We start from the raw sequence: 27,184 nt of genomic DNA on the forward strand, positions 1-27,184 counted from the left end.
AATTACCTGAGGCCACCAGATAACACCAATGGCACCCTATTCCGTGTATAGTGCACAACCTTCGACCAGGGTCCATAGGGCCCAGTCTATAGGGGATAGGGTGCCATTTGGGACACAGACACCACTAAGCTGCATCCCATCTGTGACCAGGATGTTATAACCTCCCATGTTTCGCTGTGATGAAATTACACCTGCCCCTGCTCCTGGTGGCTGTGTTGTGTTGATTCTGGGTACGGGTCATCCTGGGAGTGAATTGTTGTTTGCTCTAGTTGTAACCAGCTAAGCACAGGGGGCAAGGCCTCTCTGGATAGCCACCCGCCTGGTCCGGTTGCAGGATAGAAGGAATCTACTTAGGGCTCGGACACACCGGTAGCGTTTGCCGTCCGATAGTACTTAGCATCTCTGAACAGAGTGCTGGCTGTAATTTGCAAACCGAGCGCAAACTGATTCTACATGTAGAATCATGGGAAAATGTTGTCAGTGAGACGTCCACCAGCAGGTCATCCATAAAACACACCACCTCAAATGAACGGCAGATCAACGGCAGATCAACATTTGGTGCGGTATGTGTGGTCCCTTAAGCACCCAGAACATAAAATGTTTAATTTGGAACAGGACAGAGTACTGTCTTTATCTGAGACATTAGCATGGACCAACCAAATGCTGCCTAATGTACCATAAAATATTTTCACATCCAGTCCATCAAAAATGCAAACAACAGCTGTGAGAGAAGCTGTGGCCTAGTCTATAGGGGAGAAATGCCTATGCATACTGTACACAGAATCATTTGGTATTTACTGGTGGTGCTTTAGGTTTTAGGCACTCCTGCTCTTATTCCTTAAAGGCCAAATGCAGCTGTTTTTATATCAATATCAAATAATTTCGGGGTAACAATTAAATACCATACTGTAATAGAGCTCCATTAAAAAGGGAAAAAATAGCTTTTTAGCAAAAAACTATTTCTCAAGCAAGTATTTTGCTAGGACTGCCTGGGAATGGTTTGAGTAGGGAGGGGAAAACTGAAAACAAGCTGTTATTGGCAGCGTGGTTTGGAACTATCGTTGTTATTGGTCTATTAACCAATTTACTGCATGGTGATGTCACCATGGAAAGCCGAAACTCCCCCTCATGCAAATCTGCTGCTTAGAAGGTCCTGTGTATATTGCATTTTCAACAAGTAACTAACACTGATCACGTTTTAACACTTTTACATTGTTAGTTTCATCAGCTGTTGTACAATAAGATACAAAACATAGGAAAAACTGCATTATGACTGCACTTTGCCTTTAAGGCTGGTAGAGGAGGGATGCAAGAAGGCCTAAAGACAAGGGGGAGAGGAGGCAGCTGGGATGGATAATACTGTCGGACGGATTATACGGGCTCTGCTAGGCTTTGTTCAACTTGTACAAGACATTTAATTACACACACAACAACAACATTGGACTATGGTACAACACACACATCCTGCTGCCGAGATTAACAAAATACAACAGAGGGCATCTGAAGTATTAAATAGAAATACAGAACGTGGCGTCCCTACCAAAGCACAATGCTAGTTCACTCCGGCTGTTACTAAACCAACACTACACAGCATTAACTGCAGGTAGACTTCATTCATTAACAGCAATTAGTTGGGTAATGATGGTGATATGGCTACATGGACTATTAGCCACCATATAGACGCATGGATGGTAATGAAGAGCTAAACCAACTCTCCATAAACCACCCCCCCTAAACCCAGCACACAGAGCAGCATTTGGTGTGTTTACATACAACAAATGATGGTGGGACACAGACAAACAGACACATAGTGAGAGACTATGGGCCTGCCGGCAGGCAGGCAAGGGCCATGATCGGCTGATGCTGTTGATAAGGCTGCAGGTTAAGGTTCAATGCAGTTACACAACAAAGATAAGAGGGCTTGTCAGCACGCTTTAACCTGTGATGCTGAAATACAATATCAACAATATATTTTGACAGGCTGAAGATGTGTTAGACCCCTAATACAATAATCAGTTAACCTATAGTGCACCTAGCATGATGTTTCAAATTCAAGCAAAGTCAAGCAATTTCAGAGATTAATCAACCCCTCGATGACCCGAGAAATGACTAGATTTACCAAGTTAAGAATACTTTCATATGGCTTTTTCAACTGATTAAAGCGATAGATTATATAATCCCATAACTAAGGTCTGGTCTGGATTCACCCCTTCGGGCAGCGTTTCCCAAACTCGGCCCTCGGGACCCCACGGGGTGCATGTTTTGGTTTTTGCCGTAACCACAACACAGCTGATTCAAATTATCAAAGCTTGATGACAAGTTGATTATTTGAATCAGCTGTGTAGTGCTAGGGCAAACAAACAATACGTTTCCCTGTTTGGGGTCCCGAGGACTGAGTTTGGGAAACCCTGCCTTAGGGCATCTTCAACCCTCTCCGCAAAGTATTTGTACATGTGCACTTAAGGCATCCCCCTCCCTTCACACCGGAAAAACTACGCATTTGCAATATCTCCCCCCAACACACTGGTATCACGAGCCTCGGATCCCGTCCGTCTCACCCCAAACAGTCATTTCAAAAAGCTACACTCTTAAACAAACATTTCTCTTCCTCCATTTCATAAATTCTTTAAACTCTGAGGTTTCTCTCAATTATTAATGCTTCGAGTACATCCAACACCCGCATTGCAGCATTCTCTTTAAAAGATCACTGCCTAAAATAACAATGTCTTTCCCTCACAACATAGGAGAGAAAAAATACAAATCCGTCCTCCTTGCATGCAATTCTTTTGTTCCCTCACACACACTTCTCGGTTTCAATGGAGCCCCTGCTTTCTCTTCCATCCTTAACTCCAAATACAGGCAGAGTCACGGGCCTCTATGAAATATTGAGGCCCCTTCTTCTTCTCCAGGATGAAATAATGTGCTGGCTGCTGCTCCAGCTGGGGTTCTTTCCTTCCACATCACAGCTGATATGTGCTTTGAAGGCATCAGGAAACACAGGCCACATGAGAGACTCAGGAGCTTTATTGTTTTGACATCTTCATAACAGTTCTAGGGATGGGAGCATGAATGAGGAGGTTTAGAAAGCCACAGTGGCTCCACACAGTGCTTCCCACGACGACGCACAGCAATTACTGCTCTGTTCAACTACTTAGTGTACAGGCAAGACAGCAAGGCAGCACATGGATGCTGAAAGGGGCTCAGGCTAACTGCTCTGTCAGCTCTCTGCTCTGATGCTGTTTAAGTAGAGCATATTTTTAGGATAGGCTTTAGCTACATACTGTAGTAGCCCTGTGCTATGGTAACGCGCCCTTGTTCTGTACAAAGTGAGGGATCAGTGGCCCCCTGTTCGCATCCAAGGAGCATCCTTATGTCTACACAGAAAGCACTACATTTCAGGAAGCACTCGATTGAGGACCTCAAACTAAGGGCCCTTTTCAATCAATAGTTCAAGAGCAATAAGGGCGTTCTTTGTGGACTACTTCTTACCAGTGAAGAAGTTCTTGGCCCGGAGGTAGCTGACACTTAGGCGGAGGATGGAGAGTTTGTCCAGGCTGGTGGTGACCTCCTCTGGGAAGGGCAGGAGGCTGGCCAGCCTCTCCAGCTCTCCATTTAGACGGTCCCGGTGGCGCTTGGAGGGGTTCGACTTGGCCCCTTCTGATGGGGGCTGTTTCACCCTGAGAGAGAAGAAACCATTCATTTAAATGTAATATTTTTACAGAAAATTCTAGGTAGGTCTTCTGATAAATTATAACTATTGTTGTTCATTATTAGGGCATTATTAACAATTATTACCATTATCAATATTTTTTACAAATTATCATTTTGTAGAAATAAATAAATCATTCAAATAATTCAAAAAAATGTTTTAGATAAACATTTAAATTATGAAAACACAAATACAAAACATGAATTTCCTTGTATGAATGACACAATGGTTTTAATTGTTAATACACTTTGAGTTATCATGTATAGTGCTCCAACAACCCACTCATGCTTTATCAAATCATTTCAATAAATGGCCCCAGAGCATTGAATGGACTGCAGGCATTGTACCATGAACAGCAACACATTCTCCACTCACAACAAACAATGTTGGTTCAACAAAGATCTATGTATGTAAACAGATGTTAGGCCTATATTCATGTTAGGCCAATTTTAAATTACTAAATAGGCCTATTTCAAAAGTAATAATACACAGGCTATAAATGGAAATGTAATAATAGTAAAAAGCCATTTGTTGTGTGAATTTGCACAGTGCATTTTGACGCATGAATGGTTCTATTTCAGTGAGGAATTCCAGCAGGTGCAAGGTGCAATTGCTCTTAAATATCTGAACGTGCTTGCCTTATGCACCTGTACCTCCATCACAAACATTGGACATTGTCCCATTCGTTTCCATCAAACATTTTTACCCAGAACCAACGAAAGGTAGTGTTGACATAAAATCGGGCAGCATATTTGCAGCTGTGGTAGAATTGCATCATCAAAGTGGATGTAAACACGTTATTTCAAAATGCAATGTTTACAGTTAAAGACTTTCGTTATAGACTTTTTAAAACATAAAAAATAATGCAATGAAGTTAAAAGTAAATGTAGACTACACGTGATAACAAAATAACAAATGCAAAAACAATTTATGAAGACAATTGAAACGTTCGAGAGTATGCTACTTTAAGCTTACTGGGAAATCGAATTAAATATCGAATTACGATCACATTAGATATCCAGAAAATGTTGTACTATTGATTTATGGTAGCCTATATATTCTGTAACAAATTAGTACTCGTATAGTCAAATAAACTGTTATACAATGTGAGTGCCTGGTCGAGGCCTTTCTGACACTGTCCTGTAGGGCGCACTAGAAGTAGTTTACTTGTCCTGTTGTGCACCATCGACTCAGGTTAAAATATGCTATTTAAGTTTGCACAATTGATGACAGATTGACATCTATTTTGAGCTGTCATGGGATGGCCTACTTACAACGGGCGCTAAAAGAGGATAGCTGGTATGGGTGCAGGGCTTAAGAACATTACGCTATTTCTGTTTGCAAAAATACCTTTCAATTCATAGAAATACAATGTACTTACGCTCTCTGGACTGGTTTTCTCCTTTTACGTCCAGCATACATGATGTGGCTGTATTGCAAGCCCGATGAATCTCCCAAAAATTATATTAGCGTACAGTTGCCTTCGAGCTACATATAGCCTACAATAAATGTTGTTATACTAATCCTTCAGATGAAGAACGTAAACACATTAGCGAGAGGCCAACCACATCTAAACGAAAAACAACAAATAGTGCTACTTTTAGTTCATATTTTCTCATTCAACTGCGCGCTGATCCAGAGATGGGAGAATAATTCAAATTTTTATAAATGCATGGTGATGCATGGCATCGTTGCGCGCTCAGATTGCCATCCAGACTGCCTCCGTTCAAATTTAATAAAATGTATTAAAGTTGCAATTCTGTTTATAATCCATCGACAAGCTTAATTAGTCTGCAAAACAATGCTTCAAACCAATATACAACCCAAGTAATTATTCTCCTCGTCTAGCGGAATGGTGATCTTGATGTGCAGTGCCAGTGCGTTTAGAAAGGCTTAATCCTCTTCCATGCACCTTCTATGCACCTTTCCAATGATTTCCAAGGCATTTTTTTTCATATTTTACACTGATAATAATCGAACAACGTTGTTAGGATATTTTAGATATTGTATATTAGTCCTATGCTAAACTTCCGCTATTCCCAATTATCGAGTCAGGTTCGGGCACGCGCATCCCCCTGCTAGGGTCCGGGGCACAGATTTAGGCGGGCACGCGCAGCAGGCATTCGGCAAGCAAGAGAGGTCTGCGGGTGCATTATGACAAAATCTCCTGGAAACACAAGCAACAACGTCAACGTTTGCGCGTTCCTGAGCGGCCTGTTTCGTCCAATCAGAGTGGAGATGAGAGAGTAGCGGTTAATGTTGAGCCTAAGTGGCCTTTGCTGTATTTGGGTCAGAGGTTAGACTTTTAAATAATGAAACCATGCTATTCTAAATTCATGGTTTAGCATAGCCATGGTGTTGAGATGCAATGCATAAAAATAAAAAAAATGTCCACATTTCTACAATTTTGTGCCATAGCATACATTTGATTCATAAAAATGTCTACATACCTGCTGATATGTTACAAAATCCAAACATAGGCCTACCTCTTTGCATATAGATTCATGATTAATCTGATTACTTTTGTTTGTTTTCATTTATAGGCATGCTTGTAATAGTTTGCCCGGAACTGTGTCTGTCTAGGTCAAGGCCTAATAAAATCCATTACTGCTGGAAAGCAGCTGAGCTTCTCATAATCTTAACAAAATGTACACAGGCAGGCTCAAGTGAATGCTTTCACAAAATAAAACTATGATAATGCATACATGGAGTCATGTGACTGGCGATCCCGATGCTGAGAGAGCAGGGCCTATATATTCTGTGCTAGGTGAAGATGAGAGAGACACATATAGAATCATGTATGTAGAGCAGAGCCTTTTGTTTCTCAGTACCACACATAGTTAGTGGCTGGTAGCTCACCATACATATCATTGAGCCTGCACGACAAATATGTTGTTTATGATTTATTCATGGCTTTTAGGGAATTGTACATTCTGTGTAGTGTACCAAAATGAAGCAGTGTACATAATATGGTAAACGAGATGAAAATAGTACAAAATGGGTATGGTTTGGGACATTTTGTTTGTTGTTGGAAACCACTTATACTATAAAAAATAAACATCAACTACAGCCAACCTGCAATTCTCACTAGCATTTCAAAATGTCAACTGTCAGTCCCACCACTGCTCAGAGCAGACCAAATATGATGACTGATGGCATTGTTCATCTTCCCTGCTTTGACTTTTCTTGTATTCAATGAGTGGGGACCAGGCAGTTTTGTTTAGTTGTTTGTCGGTCAATTTGTTTGTTTGCTCTGAAACACAAAACACCAAGCCAAATGGATAGCAGAAATCCCATGGGGCATGATGAGTGTTTCTGCCAGGCCAGCCAGAGAGAGGTTGTGTGTTTGTTTAGACACAACCAGTCCCAGGGGCCATCGCCTCCTTTCCCCTTCTCTCCTCCTCTCTTCACCACCACAGCTGTGAATGTGTTTTCCATGCTCACTCAGATCCCAGCAGGACCAAAGAAAAAAATTCAAGCTGTGTCTCTCTTTTTTTGTGCAAACAGCAAAGGGCTTTTTGGCTAAGTGAGTACACTTCGTAGTGAATACAATACTCAATGTGTTATTGTGTCTGAGGGAGGTGTCAAATCTGTGATTTTCTGTCTGATCTGCACCTTATTCCAAAGCTGTGATTGGTTCATAATGGTCAACATTTTGCACTGTGGTAACCATCATGCAGTGTTGGGGAACCTACTCTGAAAATATAGTTTACCAAGCTACCAATTACTTCACACTGTAAGAAGTTAAACTACATTAAAGCTACTCTTAAGAAAAACATAGTTTACTGAACTAAAGTTACTTTGAAAAAGTAGTTTACTACATCCAAACTACTTTGTGAAAAAGTATCATATGTAAATCTGAAATGTCAGACTACAAATTGCAAAAATAGATCACTTTGGAGTCATATAGCTTATTAAACACAAAAATGATGTTTCCAGTGAGAATTAGGCAGGTCTGATGCCCAACATGAAAGGGAATGATTGCCTACTTCACACCTATTTTATTGTATTTTTTTGCAAAAAAAAGTTGTGTAGTTAGCTAGACTGTTACATGGCGGCAAAAATAAATAAATAATTAACTACTGAAAACACTACTTAGATTTGAATTTAGTTAAACTACCACCAAGCTACTGTAAAATGATAGACACTGGCTTTGTACAGATATATTGATAGATTACCTATGATGTATCTATAGAGTACGTAGAGATCTGGTAAATCTGGTGAGTATAAAGGTCCTAATAATAACATTTATGTGGACTATCTTTAGCTACCCAAGGGAAATGAACTCCCAGCCTTCTGGTTGCACGCTAGCCACAGTCCCAAGATACTTTACTCACTTGGAAGTGATTGTAATACATTTATCTAGGCTGGGATCATTGCACTGTAATACATTCATAAGCAATGTATAACACCCTCATGAGCACTGCATTATAAACATTCATGAAGATCTTTTGAACGTTATATAATGGTTGCAAATGTGTTACCTTATAAAAGTGTTATAAAATCTCTGTCTGAGTGAGTGAACACCCAAATGAAGCGGAACAAGTGGGATTTCCAATGTATATAATGATTATGCCATTTAGCAGACACTTTTATCCAAAGTGACTTAAAGTCATGCGTGCATACATTTTACATATGGGTGGCCCCGGGAATCAAACCCACACGTTACAAGTGCCATGCTCTACCAACTAAGCTACAAAGGACCACTTGCATTGTCAAAACCCACTGGAAGTCGAGTAGAAAACTATTTCAAATAGTTGGTTCTCCTTTTAAATTGTGTGACTTGTCTCCATTGCACAAGTTGTATTTTATTAGAAAAAATAACTTGATCTGTTACATTTTACTACATTAATTCTGTTCTCCATTTAAGTGATAATGCCCGGAAAACAGTGTTTGGAGGATGTATTGGCATGGGTGTTGTTAGGCCCGACATAAATCTAGGGTTATTACCCAAACCGGCTGGTTGTTCGTTTTATCAGTTCGGTTGCTAGAGACGCGATCCAGTCGTTCGTTCTAAATGTGCCATTGCCAGTTCTTAACGCTTGCTTGCTAGCTAGCCAACCACTACTAATTTACAGTCACGTCAGAAAGTGCAGCCAGAATAACAGAAAAGTAGCTGCATTTGCATTTGTTTAAGCTATTTTCTAGACATTTATTTGGATACATCCATAACAATGAGCTAATGAGGCGCGATTTCGCCTGGCATAGAAAATGTGCTCACTTGTCAGGACACTGTTCAGAGGAGCTAGCCAACCACACAGCTAACACAATCATTTCAAACCGAAGCTGGAAAGTCGAAAAACTAGCTGCACTTCGTTTCGTTTGACCTTCTTTCAATTGACATTTCTTTGTATATATCCATAAAAATGATGACAGCTCATTCATGATTTCAACTGGTTGAAAAACGCTGCCTGTCTGTCTCCACCCGACTCCCGACAGTCAGATGGAACAGAGTAAATAGGCATTTTAATCTCATAGATTTAGTTGGTGGCAATTTGTGGAATAGACGGAAACCGTCTGGAATGCGGTTTTAGCCAATCAGCATTTAGGATTAGACCCACCCGTTGAATAAATGCACACAATTTAAAATGTATGACTGTTTCTATCAGAAAGATAACACTTCACTAGATAAAGTCTAGCCTCCTGCAGTTCTTACTCCCAAATCTTGTACAAAGCACATGTTCTGTAACCATAGATTATCCCATATTCATAAACGGAGACATGCAACATGCTGTATCAACAGGAGAGCATCTTGTTTAAGACATTAAGCCATTGGAAACCTTTATAAATTCAGATGTGAAATCACGTCTTACATTTCCCAAAACTCAATGATATCCGCAGGGAATGCAGCTGCAGTGAAAAAATTATCACTTTCAAAACCACAACTCTTAAAAATGTTTGAAATCTTTTTTTTCTTTCTTGTACAGTCTCCAAAGCTAGCAGAATCCACTGTAAAGAAAATAGAAAAAAGAGAGAATTCCTGATGAGGGGTTGGCAAACATAAAATAGCTTGCGTGCGAATATAATATTATGCACAGCTGATTGTAGGATTGGATTTCTCTGTTTTCCTTTGCCTTAATCCTTTCATTTAAGTAGAGCACTGGAGTTTTCTTTAGGGGTAGCTCGAGTTTCCTTCAAACAATCCATTTGCTCTGCTGGAGCAAATTAATCTTAGATAATCAAATGTGGGACATTTATTTCTGGAGTTCTTGGGATACTTTGGTGAAAATACTATAGCACATGTAGCCCCGTGTATCCATGCACTGTGCATGTGTGACTGTTAACATACAGGAAGCCTGTACTGTCTGTTCCTTTGAGTGCACATCCCTCAATGTACACAAGTAAATGAGAAGGCAAATGAGAAGAAAACGCACAGTGAAACTTCTAATGTCCTATAGTGACTCGGTGAATCAGGGGGGTCTGTTTGTGAACAATGCCCACTCTCTCTCTATATATATATATGATTAATGACTAAGTAACAGTCAGAGTCTGCGCCAGGGCTTTTATGTGAGTTGTGCCTACGGGCTGGGCCGGGCAGCATGGCCCTTGTAGGGTATGACTGACGTTGCTGTGTGCCAACCTGTGGCTGCAGGGGCATGGAAACCTCATCAAACCCAGCCGTCTCTGTCTCTCTGGTCTCTGCCTGCCACAGCGCAACAGCCCTGATCCCATCATTATAAAACCATACCAAGACTAATTCACTGATTGAGGATAGAAGTGGTTTCGGGGCAAGTTCAACTCATGCAGATCCAGAAAGAGGGATTTTGGATGGGCAGGGTGGGGTGGGGTTGCGAGGTGATAATGATGCCATAATGCAAACCCATTGAGAATGGTGCAAAGAGGTTTTATTTATTGGCACATACAGTACTTGTCTGTGAGTGATTGAAGTTTGGCATTCATCAATAGGACCAGGTTCTTTCATGTCTGTTTATGGTTGCAACAGATATTATCTCATTTAATTTGTTTTAATGTCAATGGTAACATTTGCTTAGATTTTTTTATTTATTCAGGAACACCTTCAGTTACAGTTGATTTAACATCTGTGTATTTAAAGCGTTGGTGGTCTGTCTGTTTGTCAGAGCATTTAAGTTAGGGAATCTGTTGGGCGCCTAACTTTCCTCTAGCTCAGTCTAGATTTGTTTTAGCTCTAAGCACAGGGCATCACTAGTTATTACAGTCACAATGTCCTAAACCCAGCCTATTTCTAAAATATATCTTCTTAAAATTGTATTTTAAACTTAACCCTAACCTTAACCCTAACCGTAACCACACTGCTAACCTTATGCCTAACTCTAACTTTAAATTAAGACAAAAAAAAAAGCACATTTTGGTTTTCCTGAATTTAATACGATATAGGCACTTTTGGTGGCTGTACTATAGCGGCAGATAGCCTAGTGGGCCAGTAACTGGAAGATCATTGGTTCAAATCCCAGAGACAGCTCGGACAACTGCTCCCCGGGCATTGATGATGTCGATAAAGGCAGCCCCCCGCACCTCTCTGATTCAGAGGGGTTAGGTAACATTTTGGTTGAATGCATTCAATTGAGCGACTGACTTGGTATCCCCTTTCCCTAGTGGAAATCCTAAACATGAGTCATGAGTCTTCTCATTGCACTGTTTACATAGGCCAGTGAGATGAATGTTATTCAGTCAACAGTGAAGAGATGCACCCTCCAGTGGCTAACAAGAGTATTTCACTTTAACAATGACCAAGTAACACAGTAGTAAGTTATTAGGAATATTTTTAATATTAAATTGAATTGTACAATTAAGAAACAAATGGTAACAAGTAAGTTGGTAATTATCAATACATTGCATACACTATACTTGGCTAAATACAAGTGAACTACACTAAATTATATATTTAGGTGGAAATAAAGGCTTACAAAGAGAATACATGTCTAACAGATGTTGTAAGGCCACTAGACATAATAAGAAAACATACAAATAAACAAACATACAACCAACAAATGCAAAAATGTAAATATTAATAATATATTGATGCTGAACTCTGCAACTGCCTGATGTTGAAGACTGTTGAAGAGTGCGCTTAAAGAATAGCTATATGGCTCAGGGCTAATATACAGTATACTGTATAGTATACCCTTCCCTTTCCTTTATATAAGCTTTGATACGAGAAACTTTATCGACATTTCAAGGCAGGCACTTTGAAAGCTTGTATATCAGCTGGTTAAAGCAACAAGAACAATTACTAAATACAATTTAAAAGCCAAAGGTAAATGTGAATATACCCAATACATACAATAGCTCCTTTTACTATGTGTACTTTCCTCTGCCTTACTGAGCTGAGTGAGCTGAAATGGTGAGAGCAGTTTGGCAGGAGAGGCCCTCTAGTTGGCCAGGTTTAGTTTCCTCCATATTCCTCTCATCTGTCTTGCCCTTTCATATGAGCAGAATGAGGAAGTAGGTCAAGGGAAATGAAAGGTGGGTGGCCATATTGATTTAGTCTCAGAGCCCTCTGAGGGAGACAAGAGATGAGTGATGACGGGAGACTTCAGTGTCAGGGGACATTTCAATTGGGAGGATCTGCCATGTTTCTGTCAATCATCGACTGACATGGACTTCCATTTGTTGAATATGCTGAGTCATCATGGCAGCCTCGTGGGAAGTTCGACTTCTAGTCCCATGTCTGTAGTAACTGTGGTTACTATACTAGTCCTTATAGGACTTCTACGTCTCCTGCGTCTCCTATAGATGCAGCATTAGGGCCCGCATTCCTCCACAGTTTGTATTATGACCACAAGAAGTTAGTGTATGGCTTAGTGAAGTTTAGATAACACCAAAATAAAACAAAAGCAAAGAAAAGCAAAAAAAGGGTTTACTACTATTGATATAACATTATCAACATACTGCATCAGAGTATTGTCAAACTGTAATGACATTTGGATACCAATAGCATTACAAGGGGTATCATCTGAAAGCACATGCCTTGCATGGTTAGTCATACTGCCTACTCTGCAACCAATGCAGACATTTCGATGAAATACATCGTCTTTTCCTCAGAACGTCTATTAGTACATTTACATTTTAGTAATTTAGCAGACGCTCTTATCCAGAGCGATTTACAGTATAGAGTCCATACATTTTCATACTTTTTACACACTGGTCCCCCTTGGGAATCAAACCCACAACACCGGCGTTGCAAGTGCCATGCTCTACCAACTGAGCTACACGGGACACTTGTACACTGCTTCATTCACTCTCCAGAACAAGAAAACACAAACACACACGAACACCTTTGCACACGCACACACGCTGTAAACATAGTCATATTCATCACAGTCATAAACACAAGTGCACTCACATCGTTTTACATAATATCTTTATATAAGAATATAGATTCAATTTCTGTATTTACACTCCATACAAAAATGTTTGTTATGACTTTATTTTTGTGTACAATTTTAGTATTTTGTTTTGTTTTCCCATGAGTGAAAACTTGAATGGTGTCCTATCACCATCCGACTATAACGTAAGTGCACAAGAAACAAACGTAAAAAAAGAAATTAATACGGCTTGCTTCATTAGAATATCACTTTGGGAATTGGTCATGACCTTAAAAAGCCATGTAATGCTCCATTATAACGCAAGCCAAATGCACTAGTGAGGATTCATACTTCATTCATATCACTGAAGGCAATTAAACAAACAAGTTGTGACAGAAACTGTTGTTACACAGTAATAAAAACAAAGACAAGGCATCAGCAAACAAAACAGAAGACAATGCAAAAATACAAAGAAAACCAGTTCAATTTGAAGTTGCTGCTTTTTGTTCCATTGCTGACAAAATTGACAAGGGGTAATTAAAGGAGTCCTTGTATTTACTGCAAACACTGATATAGGGAGATGGATGGTGTGTTTGACCACACATGATGAGGGGATGGCTTGTCTTCACAACACCCTCACTGAGACATCTCTTAAGGCAGAGGGTTGTCTATGAAAGCGTACAGACGGAAGGATGAATAGATTCATGGATGGCTTCCTCCTCTCTCTGTCCGCCATTTTTACCTCGTAAGGCAAAGTGACGCATGTTTAGAAGTTGCAATAGTTGGTTTGGTTGTGCTCTGTAAAGCACATTGATCCATTTACAAGGGGTGGTAAAGAGAATATTCCATTGCTGTCTATAACAGGGAGGCTTGGAATCTGTTGGGAGAAGAAGTATGACAAAAGATAGAATCAGATGTCTGGTTGTTTCATAAAGTTTCATATCATAAAGTAAAAATGACTCATATCAAGAAATTACTTCATAACTATTTAGGGCCCTGAGTTTTCCTATCTGCGTGAAAACCAGTTCATTTGGTAAGGAAAAAAATCACTGCTCCATCTATAACAGTAGCAGCAGAGGACGAGAGGGGGCTTAGTTACCTGTGTCTGTCCGACTCCGCTGCATCCAGCCAGGTACTGCTGCATGGCCAGTAGGCCCTCAGGGGTGGTTATTTTGGCCACCAGCGGGCGAGACAGGGGGCTGGTGCTGGCGTTGTCCTGGATGACGGCTGACGTGCCCACCACCGGCTCACTGGGGCCCCACTGGAAGTAGCAAGAGCCCTGTGGAGGACTCTGGTCCTGGGGGTCCACCATCCTACTCTGGCATACAGACAATGTGGGGGCCAGCCTGGTGCCATCCACGTGGCTGTTTCCATTAGGGAGGGGGGGTGAGATGTTCTCAAACATGCAGCTACTGGATGGAGCAGGCTGGCCATTGGCCAATCCCCCCTGCTGGGTTCGGTGGTACAGTCTGTTGGGGTTCTGTGGCCAAAGGCCTGTGATAGGGACCCTTTGGGTCTCTGTGGCTTGACTGTGACAGTCAGGGATTAATTTGTGTCCATTTGGCATTATTCCATTCTGTATTGTGCTGGCTGGGGGTGGCAGCTGCTGCTGGTTCTGGGGCCACTGCCGAACTCTCTGGATTTTGAGTGACTGAAATGGTGCACTGTTTCCCTGAAGGCAAGCAGTCGGAAGGGGATTAGATAGATTGAGATCGCTAGATTCAATCTGGGGTGAAACAAAGGCATTACTGGGAATCATGGATGCCCAGCCATCCACCAGACTAGGTGCTACATGGTTGGACTGCGGAACAGAGATCTGCTGTGGTCCGTTTGGTGCCATTGTAGCTGGCACGCCATTATGAGTGAAAAACTGTGGAGGTGACTGGTTAGAGTGGACCTGGCCAGTGATACCCTGAGGGCTTCCCATGTGGTTGTTTGGTGCCTGAGCACAGGATCCAGCCATGTTGGTGCCAAACGTAACAGCCCCGTTCTGGCCTGAGCTGTGTGGGATACTGAGCTCGGGGAGCTCCAGAGAGGGGGTGAAGATGTCGTTGAGCTGTAGCTGCTGCAGGGTGGGGATGTTCAGGTCCATCTGAGGGATCTGGGGGCCAAAGTGGGAGAGCCTCTGGGTGCTGTTGAACACCTGGTGTGGTCCTGCCTGGTTCTGTCCTGCCAAACCATCTGGTCCATTGCCTGTTACCTGACCAATTTGACCGTTCACTGGGGAGCCATTATGGATAAAGCTGCGACTGTCAAGCAACCCGGGCTTGCACTGTCCGACACCTGTAGGGCTTACCATTCCTGTGAATGGTCCATCCTGGTTGTTGTTGTTAAACATCTCTGTGAACAGGTTTAGGTTAGGGTTGTTGTTGACCATAATGGAGCAGTTGGGCTGGTTACCGCTCCCCTGGCTGCTCTCCTTGAACAAGGCTTCCTCCACGTAAGAGAAGATGTCGTTTGTCATGATGTCATCCAGCTCCGGGGAGGTATTCCCGCCACCAGTCCCGTTGGATTCCTGGCTCAGCCTGAGGAGGGCACTCTCCCATTCCATCAGCTCGGCCGCGTCCACGTCCAGCCCCTGCAGCGCCTCACACAGGTCCCCATCTCGTGCCATCTTCTGCAGGGCGTCTATCATGGACACCACCGCCCCCTTCTGCTTCACCTCACTGGGGCCGTCACCATCATCATCCCCGTCGGGCCCCTGGGGCTCCATGCTACTCTGCCAGGAGTTACAGGCCACATTGGTGAGCGCTCGGCTGTCCATGAATGCCTGGTCTATGGGTAGCTGAGGCTCCTGTGGCTGGGTGTAGACGGACTCGTCCTGCGTCAGTAAGGAGCCCAGCAGAGACTGGGGGTCCAGGGACTCCACCTTGCAGATTTTTGGGGAGTTGGTTTGGAATTCATTGGCATCCAGAGTGGGGCCGGTCTCGTACAGCAGGGCCTCCCCGGTGGTGAAGCTGAATGGCAGCTGCATCTTCCTCTGGCGTAAATGCTCCTCTCCCTCGGAATTACTGTATCATATGTATGAATGAATGAATATACAATCATATATTTTGAGAAACAATAAAAAATGATGATACAGACAGATACTGATAACTCACAGCAAAGCTCTCTGGCGTGCAATGATGAAGTCAGGCCTTCCTCCTTTGTAAATGAGCCTGGCATTGGCCTGGACCCAGACCCAGCACCCGGTCTTCTGAAGTAGTCTGAATGTTGTCAGACCACTCTCTCCTGTCTTAATCACTGAGAGAAGAAGATTCATAGCATTAGACAAATCTGCAAAAAAATATTGATCAAACGAATAAAGGGTTATTATACAGTTGAAGTCGGAAGTTTACATACACTTAGGTTGGAGTCATTAAAACTAGGTTTTCAACCACTCCAAAATGTTCTTGTTAACAAACTATAGTTTTGGCAAATCTACTGTGTGCATGACAAGTAATTTTTCCAACAATTGTTTACAGACGGATTATTTCACTTATAATTCACTGTATCACAATTCCAGTGGGTCAGAAGTTTACATACACTAAGTTGACTGTGCCTTTAAACAGCTTGGAAAATTCCAGAAAATGATGTCATGGCTTTAGAAGCTTCTGACTGACTAATTGACATCATTTGAGTCAATTGGTTGTGAACCTGTGGATGTATTTCAAGGCCTACCTTCAAACTCATTGCCTCTTTGCTTGACATCATGGGAAATTTTTAATAAATCAGCCAAGACCTCAGAAAAATAATTGTAGACCTCCACAAGTCTGGTTCATCCTTGGGAGCAATTTCCAAACGCCTGAAGGTACCACGTTCATCTGTACAAACAATAGTACGCAAGCATAAACACCATGGGACCATGCAGCCGTCATACCGCTCAGGAAGGAGACGCGTTCTGTCTCCTAGAGATGAATGTATTTTGGTGCGAAAAGTGCAAATCAATCCCAGAACAACAGCAAAGGACCTTGTGAAGATGCTGGAGGAAACAGGTACAAAATGATCTATATCCACAGGAAAACGAGACCTATATCGACATAACCTGAAAGGCCGCTCAGCAAGGAAGAAGCCACTGCTCCAAAACCGCCATAAAAAAGCCAGACTACGGTTTGCAACTGTACATGGGGACAAAGATCGTACTTTTTGGAGAAATGTCCTCTGGTCTGATGAAACAAAAATAGAACTGTTTGGCCATAATGACCATCGTTATGTTTGGAGGAAAAAGCGGGAGGCTTGCAAGTCAAAGAACACCATCCCAACCGTGAAGCACGGGGGTGGCAGCATCATGTTGTGGGGGTGCTTTGCTACAAGAGGGACTGGTGCACTTCACAAAATAGATGGCATCATGAGGGCAGAAAATGTGAATATATTGAAGCAACATCTCAAGACATCAGTCGGGAAGTTAAAGCTTGGTCGCAAATGGGTCTTCCAAATGGACAATGACCCCAAGCATACTTCCAAAGTTGTGGCAAAATGGCTTAAGGACATCAAAGTCAAGGTATTGGAGTGGCCATCACAAAGCCCTGACCTCAATCCTATAGAAAATCTGTGGGCAGAACTGAAAAAGCATGTGCGAGCAAGGAAGCATACAAACCTGACTGAGTTACACCAGCTCTGTCAAGAGGAATGGGCCAAAATTCACCCAACTTATTGTGGGAAGCTTGTGGAAGGCTACCTGCAACGTTTGACCCAAGTTAAACAATTTAAAGGCTATGCTACCAAATACTAATTGAGTGTATGTAAACTTCTGACCCACTGGGAATGTGATGAAAGAAATAAAAGCTGAAATGAATCATTCTCTCTACTATTATTCAAACATTTAACATTCTTAAAATATAGTATTGATCCTAACTGACCTACGATTTTACTAGGATTAAATGTCAGGAATTGTGAAAAACTAAGTGAAAATGTATTTGGCTGAGGTGTATGTAAACTTCCGACTTCAACTGTAAATGATGAACAAAACCTACTTCTGACATGGTTGTCTGCGCAGTACATCATATCAGCTGCATGGATGAACTGATAACCAGAGCCTCTCATACACAACTCCATCTCTGAGTAGCCCAGGACAACCTTCCCCCTGTAGAGAGATGACAACACAGGACACACCATATGAGCATTAGTGGAAAGTACAGCACATAACACATGTTCACCTGTGAAGTCATCCCTCAAACATGTTGAATATATAAGTGAAATTGTGACATATTTAAAAAAAAAGTCATACATTTGATCAAGGCACAGGTTAAATACTACCATACGTCTTTCCTAAATGTAGGCCAAGGCTTCCAACTTTTTGGGACGCAGTGAGAATTAGTTTCAGGCCTTTAGAGTCACCTGGCATCAACACCCATGGGGGTGAAGTCGAGCTTGTGTTTGGTCTGGAAGAAGATTGTCTTCGTTCTGATCTCCAAAATGGACGGGTTCTGGACAGCGGTGGCGATGGTGAACAGGCCCAGGTTGGGCTGGTTGCGTGTCCCGTCATCCCCCAGCATGCTCTGGGTATGGAGGAACTTGAGACGCCCCTGGAAGTTCAGAGCCTGAATATGAGGAGAACAAAGGGATGTTATACTCAGAATCTTGGCTAGTGACTATAAACATTTTAGCCAAACTTTGCCAAGATCCACCACTCACTTTATACTGTCAGATTAATCAACGGTGCTGATATGTGTTATTATCAGGGTATCAAAGGGAGGGTATATTACTGGAAACTTTCAAAGCTTACCAGTAAACTACCAGAATTTTGGAAACTTTCAAGGATTTTATGTAATCCATCATAAGACATCTAGTGGCCCTTTTGGGTACTTCAGATTATCACTAGTTTCTGTAAGTATGTCTGGCCCTCTCTATCTGGCCTTATCACATGTTAAATATATAAAATAATTCAATAAGATTATTTACACAAAAAAATAGAATAACAAAGCTGGAAAGCATTATCCTAAATATAAACCATCAACTTATAGTGAATAACATTGGTGTTTTTAATGTGAGGCTTTCAGCATGATATATCGTTCATCTTTTTTTTTACAGACTTATTTATTTTACTACAGTACCAGTTTGGACACACACAGTCATTCAAGGGTTTTTCTTTATTTTTATTATTATTCCACATTGTGGAATTTTAAATTTGAGATTCTTCAAAGTAGACAGCTTTGCACACTCTTGACATTCTATCAACCAGCTTCATGGGGTAGTCACGTGGAATGCATTTCAATTAACAGGTGTGCCTTGTTAAAAGTCAATTTGTGGAATTTCTTTCCTTCTTAATGCGTTTGAGCCAATCAGTTGTGTTGTGACAAGGTAGAAGTATTATTCAGAAGATAGCCATGTTTGGTAAAAGACCAAGTCCATATTATGGCAAGAACAGCTCAAATAAGCAAAGAGAAACGACAGTCCATCATTACTTTAAGACATGAAGGTCAGTCAATCCGGAACATTTCAAGAACTTTGAAAGTTTCTTCAAGTGCAGTCACAAAAACCATCAAGCACTATGATGAAACTGTCTCTCATGAGCCCTGCCACAGGAAAGGAAGACCCAGAGTTACCTCTGCTGCTCAACTGTTCAGAGGGGACTGCGTGACTCAGGCCTTTATGGTCGAATTGCTGCAAAGAAACCACTACTGAAGGACACCAATAACAAGAAGACGCTTGCTTGGGCCAAGAAACACGAGCAATGGACATTAGACCAGTGAGATTTTTGGTTCAAACCGCCATGTCTTTGTGAGAAGCAGAGTAGGTGAACGGATGATCTCTGCATGTGTGGTTCCCACTGTGAAGCACGGAGGAGTGATGTGATGGTGTGGGGGTGCTTTGCTGGTGATACTGTCTGTGATTTATTTGGAATTCAAGGCACACTTAACCAGCATGGCTACCACAGCATTCTGCAGCGATACGCCATGCCATCTGGTTTGTGATTAGTGGGACTATCATTTGTTTTCAACATGACAATGACCCAACACACCTCCAGGCTGTGTAAGGGCTATTTGATAAAGAAGGAGAGTGATGGAGTGCTGCATCAGATGACCTGGCCTCCACAATCACCCGACCTCAACCCAACTGAGATGGTTTGGGATGAGTTGGACCGCAGAGTGAAGGAAAAGCAGCCAACAAGTGCTCAGCATATGTGGGAACTCCGTCAAGACTGTTGGAAAAGCATTCCAGGTGAAGCTGGTTGAGAGAATGCCAAGAGTGTGCAAAGCTGTCAAGGCAAAGGGTGGCTACTTTGAAGAATCTAAAATCTAAAATATTTTAATTTGTTTAACACTTTTTTCATTACTACATTATTCCATATGTGTTATTTAATAGTTTTGATGTCTTCACTACTATTCTACAATGTACTGTATGTCAATATGTATTTGTTTTCAATATGTGGTGAAAAAGTCAATCATTGTACGATTTGCAGAGATAATTGAAAATAATGCCATTGTTGATTATATACTTTTTTCATTAATTAGGCTATATTCTCTTAAACCATATGGTCTTTCTACTAGAAACCCATGGACAATATGGACACAGATATAAAAAAATATATATTATATATGAAAACATTTTTTATTTTACCTTTATTTATCTAGGCAAGTCAGTTAAGAACAAATTCTTATTTTCAATGGCGGCCTAGGAACAGTGGGTTAACTGCCTTGTTCAGGGGCAGAACGACAGATTTTTACCTTGTCAGCTCGGGGATTCAATCTCGCAACATTTCGGTTACTAGTCCAACGCTCTAACCACTAGGCTGCCTGCTGCCCCAAAGTTATTCAAAGTTATTCAAGTATAAATTACCAAAGTTACAATAGATTGCCATAGAGTTTCTGTTAATTACCAAAATTACTGAAGATTCTACTAACTTTGGTAAATTATCGGTAGCTTTGCAACCCTAGTTCTTATGACACAATAAAGTGTATGAGGTACTTTCTGGTGATAATACAAAGTGGATGTTTTCTCTACAGCCCTATAGATGAGTGACTCACCAGGAAGCCAGAAGAGTTGTCGAGGAGGCAGCGGAAGCGACACACAAAGTTCCTCTCCAGGAAGGAGGAGTTCTCTGGGGGGAGCTGCTCAGGGTTATAGGTCACAATGTTCCTGGTGATGTCACTGCTGCTTTCCATGCCTGAACATAAAAACAGGGTGAAAGATCGTATAATGAGAGTTTATCATCAAAAACATGGGGCAAAACTTAACTTGAAATAAACACACCTAGCTTGAACAGGCTCCCATTGACATCAATCGATGACTTACACAAGAATTCACTGAAAAAACTACCCAAACTGTCCACAAACCATTCCCTCCAGATCACTCACCATCTCCTCCCTGCTCTGGGTCAAAGGGCTTGGGGTTGAGGGCAAAGTGAAGCTGTCGTCTGAACATTGCTCTGTCGTCTGTGTGGATCAGCTCAAACACACTCTGGTGGACCACATCTGACTACAGACAGACAAAGAGAGAGGGCAAACTCAATGATTGTACTCTATCAAAGTTAAAAGACAATTCCACCCCAAAACTATATTTTGGTATTTGTTTAATTAGTCCATTGTTGATATAGTCCCAAAATGTTTTGCATGTCAGCAATCAAGTTAAGAATTTGTATACCGATTGTATAAAACATTAGGAACATCTGCTGTTTCCTTGACATAGGCTCACCAGGTGAATCTAGGTGAAAGCTATGATCCCTTGTTGATGTCACCTGTTATATCCACTTCAATCCGTGTAGATGAAGAGGAGGAGACAGGTTAAAGAAGGATTTTTAAGCCTTAAAACAATTGAGAAATGGATTGTGTATGTGTGCCATTCAGATGGGGAATGGGCAAGACAAAATACTTAAGTGCCTTAAAACAGGGTAGGGTAGTAGGTGCCAGGTGCACCGGTGTGAGTGTGTCAAGAACTGCCACGCTGCTGGGTTTTTCATGCTCAACAGTTTCCTGTGTGTATCAAGAATGGTCCACCACCCAAAGGACATCCAGGCAACTTGACACAACTGTAGGAAGCATTGGAGTCAATATGGGCCAGCATCCCTGTGGAATGCTTTGGACACTTTGTACAGTCCATGCCTCGAATAATTGAGGCTGTTCTGAGGGCTGAAGGGGGTGCCACTCAATATTAGGAAGGTGTTCCTAATGTTTTGTTCCTAAGGTTATATATCTTGAAAACTTGATTGCTGACATGCAAAACATTTTGGGACTATATCAACAATGGACTAATGAAACAAATACCAAAATATAGTTTTTGGATGGTTTTCCTTTAAGTCTAGTTTATGACAATGGCTGTAGCCTCGATTATTATGGTAGACACATACTAATAATGGTGTCTACAGGCCATATCAGGGTTACTTCATGACATGTGTACTTTACAAGTAGTCTGGCCTCCACTGGAATGGACAACTAATAGGAGCCTTTAGAAGGACTTAAAATAGGAAATGCAACTGTGCTGCCCACCACTGCGAAACTATAACGGCAATGTAATGGAGCTCAGCTTATGTCTGTTATTAAGCAAACAAACCCTGAAGCCACAAGACTAAAGTGGGTTCTGGACACTGTTTGTTTCTGGTTTCATCGGATTCACTTATAATTTAGAATTCTGGCGCTCTCTTCAGAACAAGAGGAACAATGTGGTTTGTGGTCAAAGCCATAGTGGACTCTTGGAACCAACAGAGTAACATCACATGGCAGATGGCACTGATATACAGGTAACTGTCAAAATAAAGGAAACACCAACATAAAGTGTCTTAATAGGGCGTTGGGCCACCACGAGCCGACAGAATGGGTTTAATCTGCCTTGGCATAGATTCTAAAAGTGTCTGGAACTCTATTGGAGGTATGCAACACCATTCTTCCACAAGAAATTCCCTCATTTGTTTTATTTATGGTGGTAGAAAACGTGGTCTCAGGTGCCGCTCCAGAATCTCCCATAAGTGTTCAATTGGGTTGAGATCTGGCGATTGAGACACACACACACACACACACACACACACACACACACACACACACACACACACACACACACACACACACACACACACACATCCTTTAAGCTCCCTATGCTCCTTTGAAACCCCTTTTTCAAACTCACTGAGATCTCTTCTTCTAGCCATGGTAGCCAAAATAATGGGAAACTGGGCATGTTTATACGTGACCCTAAGCATGATGGTATGTTTTAATTGCTTAATTAACTCACCTGTGTGGAAGCATCTGCTTTCAATATACTTTGTATCTCTCAATAGTCAAGTATTTCCTTGATTTTGGCAGTGACCTGTATTTTCCCTTGGTCAAATTTAATTAACTGAAACAATGCATTTCTACTGAAAACCAACGCGAAAGGCTTCGTGCGAACTGTAACTCTAAATATAATCCAACTACTATAAAGACTGTTTGTCTTCTGATTTGTGGCAGAAGTAAGCTCTGTGTGTGTGTTTGTTGTGCTAAACTCCAAAGGCTTGTATTAATACTGACATCCCTCTCAGTGGGGCATCATAGTTACCTGTCAACACTGAATACACTCTATACTATATAACTGTAACGAAAGAGGGGATAACGCATAAATATATTGGACGAGGAGGTCAATAACTGTCAAGCTAGTAGGATTATTCAAGCAAACTACACTGCTCAAAAAAATAAAGGGAACACTTAAACAACACAATGTAACTCCAAGTCAATCACACTTCTGTGAAAAAAAAAACTGTCCACTTAGGAAGCAACACTGATTGACAATAAATTTCACATGCTGTTGTGCAAATGGAATAGACAACAGGTGGAAATTATAGGCAATTAGCAAGACACCCCCAATAAAGGAGTGGTTCTGCAGGTGGGGACCACAGACCACTTCTCAGTTCCTATGCTTCCTGGCTGATGTTTTGGTCACTTTTGAATGCTGGCGGTGCTTTCACTCTAGTGGTAGCATGAGACGGAGTCTACAACCCACACAAGTGGCTCAGGTAGTGCAGCACATCCAGGATGGCACATCAATGCGAGCTGTGGCAAGAAGGTTTGCTGTGTCTGTCAGCGTAGTGTCCAGAGCATGGAGGCGCTACCAGGAGACAGGCCAGTACATCAGGAGACGTGGAGGAGGCCGTAGGAGGGCAACAACCCAGCAGCAGGACCGCTACCTCCGCCTTTGTGCAAGGAGGAGCAGGAGAAGCACTGCCAGAGCCCTGCAAAATGACCTCCAGCAGGCCACAAATGTGCATGTGTCTGCTCAAACGGTCAGAAACAGACACCATGAGGGTGGTATGAGGGCCCGACGTCCACAGGTGGGGGTTGTGCTTACAGCCCAACACCGTGCAGGACGTTTGGCATTTGCCAGAGAACACCAAGATTGGCAAATTCGCCACTGGCGCCCTGTGCTCTTCACAGATGAAAGCAGGTTCACACTGAGCACATGTGACAAACGTGACAGAGTCTGGAGACGCTGTGGAGAACGTTCTGCTGCCTGCAATATCCTCCAGCATGACCGGTTTGGCGGTGGGTCAGTCATGGTGTGGGGTGGCATTTCTTTGGGGGGCCGCACAACCCTCCATGTGCTCGCCAGAGGTAGCCTGACTGCCATTAGGTACCGAGATGAGATCCTCAGACCCCTTGTGAGACCATATGCTGGTGCGGTTGGCCCTGGGTTCCTCCTAATGTAAGACAATGCTAGACCTCATGTGGCTGGAGTGTGTCAGCAGTTCCTGCAAGAGGAAGGCATTGATGCTATGGACTGGCCCGCCCGTTCCCCAGACCTGAATCCAATTGAGCACATCTGGGACATCATGTCTCGCTCCATCCACCAACACCACGTTGCACCACAGACTGTCTAGGAGTTGTCGGATGCTTTAGTCCAGGTCTGGGAGGAGATCCCTCAGGAGACCATCCGCCACCTCATCAGGAGCAGGCCCAGGCATTGTAGGGAGGTCATACAGGCACGTGGAGGCCACACACACTACTGAGCCTCATTTTGACTTGTTTTAAGGACATTACATCAAAGTTGGATCAGCCTGTAGTGTGGTTTTCCACTTTAATTTTGAGTGTGACTCCAAATCCAGACTTCCATGGGTTGATAAATTGGATTTCCATTGATTATTTTTGTGTGATTTTGTTGTCAGCACATTCAATTATGTAAAGCAAAAAGTATTTAATAAGATTATTTCTTTCATTCAGATCTAGGATGTGTTGTTTAAGTGTTCCCTTTATTTTTTTGAGCAGTATATTTTCAGCGCACAACAGGATGCAATCATAGCTGTCATAACTGTAGTTTATAAGAAAGCATCATCTTTGATCTATTTTCGTTTGAAAGACATCCTTGCCCTGTCTCTACTGTATGTACAGTATGCTTAGTTGCAAGTTACTATAACATAGGCCATAGGGTTCGCCACATATGTTTGAAAATGTATGCCTCAGTACTGAGTTGTAAGTCTGTAATCTTACTATATGGATGTGGCAGCAATGACAAAGGATCAAAGCATTACCCCAGCTATACGTCACGTTCTTGTGGGCTTCGCAGAAAAGTATAGATGCAGTAGAAATAATGACAGAAGGCATGGCTAACACAAAGCACATGTGCTACAATAGATCATATAGCTCAGTATGGAGTAGAAGTAGGCTAGTGCATCCACAACAATGGGATTTCTCTTCGTCTGTGGGAAAGAATGTCATGATCATGGTTATATAAGGAATTCTCAAACTATTATTTCCAAGAGAAAGGCAAAGCGCAACTGCAAATTTGCTACAAGACGCTTCCTTCAACAACTGCTTATTTTGGTTAGTTAACAGGTGGTTGAGTTGCACATTCGCTTTCCTTGATGATAAATGGAAATCTGGATTGTTACCAAGTTATGCAGTGGGCCGTAGCTCTCCAGCAAAGATGGTGCATTGCCTTGCTCACATTGATTAACAACAAATGTTGCCTTTGGTTCTCTGTCTCTTAGAAGATTAATTCTCAAAGGGATTCAACTATCCAGAGCAGACATTCAACAAAAGCCCACTTTATCCCCCTAATTCCTAAATGTAATCTGTTTCCTTCATTCAAATGTCTTGCCTTTGTATTTCAATATCAATCTTCACGACACCCGATAATTATTTTTTACAAAGACGGAAAGTGGTGAGGTTATGCAGTGATGAGGAGCAAGGCTTACATATGTGATGTTGCAGTTGTGTTATGCTACAGATGTTGGAGTTGTTACCTGATGGAAGCCCAGGTAGTCTTGGATAGTAGGAGAGGCATAGAACACATGTCCTTCAGCTGTGACCACCAGCACAAAGCCATTCAGAGCCTGCAAGAATAAAATACAGTGTTAAAACAGTAACACACTCACTTATATACACACGCACATACACACTGATAATCCTCTCACTTTCACTATAGTCGAGCTACATCCACAAACACATCAATTAGAGTGTTTCATTGAAGAGGACATTTTGTTTATCTGGGGTATTATAATCTGGCAACCTGTTAACTTGCTATCAGTTTGCCGACAACTGCCTCTGATGCTCTGCCTTCACAGATCCCTCAGCATTGACTGATGATCATAACAGCCTCCATCGTGAGAGAAGAAACCCAAACATGCCATTCATCGCTCGGTGTGAAAGTGTACCTGACATCTGAGTGTGAGTAAACAGTGTGCTATAGAACTAGAAAGTGTTCACTTTGTTTAATGTAGTAAACCGTGACCAGGCCTTGGCATAAAGCACCAGGACAACCTATTTCACCTATCAGAACTTCGTGCTAAATGGATGGTCCTGGATTATAACTCAATCCACCTGGATTAACAAACAAATAAACAATGTCTGGCTCTAGAACTACGTGTCTGTCTGTCTGTCTGTCTGTCTGTCTGTCTGTCTGTCTGTCTGTCTGTCTGTCTGTCTGTCTGTCTGTCTGTCTGTCTGTCTGTCTGTCTGTCTGCGTTGGTCCTGTGAAGTCAGTGGTCTGTACTGTACTGTATTGTACCTGGAGTAGTAGGTCCCCCTTGGAGAAGGTTGTGGCTTCCATCCCATTAATGTTCAGCCCATTCCCACTGGGAAACAGGACACTGCTTTTCTTCATGGTTGCTGCAGACAGAGAGGGGAGGAGAGGGATAGGGGGAGAGGAGGGCGGTAGAGGGGAGGAAAAACAAACTCACATCAGCACGCTATCCTGAAAGCAATACGCACGGGAGTCTGGGGAGTCTGGCGTTTCTGGGGTTTCTGGGGTTTCTGGGGAGTCTGGGGTTTCTGGGGAGTCTGGGGTTTCTGGGGTTTGGACTTTTGGC

The 27,184-nt window shown here is 42.2% G+C and overlaps 2 protein-coding genes across 2 annotated transcripts in view; both read right to left on the minus strand.

Moving 5' to 3' along the window:
- Nucleotides 1-5,809, minus strand: part of LOC106586277 (aryl hydrocarbon receptor) — a 50,982-nt gene extending 45,173 nt beyond the window's left edge. The window contains exons 1-2 of the mRNA XM_014173401.3: nt 5,091-5,809; nt 3,490-3,677 (exon numbers count right to left, since the gene is read on the minus strand). Of these exons, the coding sequence (XP_014028876.1) occupies nt 3,490-3,677; nt 5,091-5,131 (229 nt within the window). The 5' untranslated portion in view covers nt 5,132-5,809. The remainder of the gene's footprint in view (nt 1-3,489; nt 3,678-5,090) is intronic.
- A 7,234-nt stretch (nt 5,810-13,043) lies between these two features.
- The window catches only part of ahr2b (aryl hydrocarbon receptor 2 beta), a 47,791-nt gene continuing 33,650 nt past the window's right edge, over nt 13,044-27,184 (minus strand). The window contains 9 exon segments of the mRNA NM_001123556.1: nt 13,044-13,873; nt 14,096-16,007; nt 16,098-16,239; nt 17,949-18,058; nt 18,313-18,515; nt 20,943-21,082; nt 21,273-21,393; nt 26,120-26,209; nt 26,884-26,984. Of these exon segments, the coding sequence (NP_001117028.1) occupies nt 13,763-13,873; nt 14,096-16,007; nt 16,098-16,239; nt 17,949-18,058; nt 18,313-18,515; nt 20,943-21,082; nt 21,273-21,393; nt 26,120-26,209; nt 26,884-26,984 (2,930 nt within the window). The 3' untranslated portion in view covers nt 13,044-13,762.

This window comes from Salmo salar, chromosome 25, assembly GCF_965601325.2.
Source record: "Salmo salar chromosome 25, fSalSal1, whole genome shotgun sequence".
NCBI classification, from domain to species: Eukaryota; Metazoa; Chordata; class Actinopteri; order Salmoniformes; family Salmonidae; genus Salmo; species Salmo salar.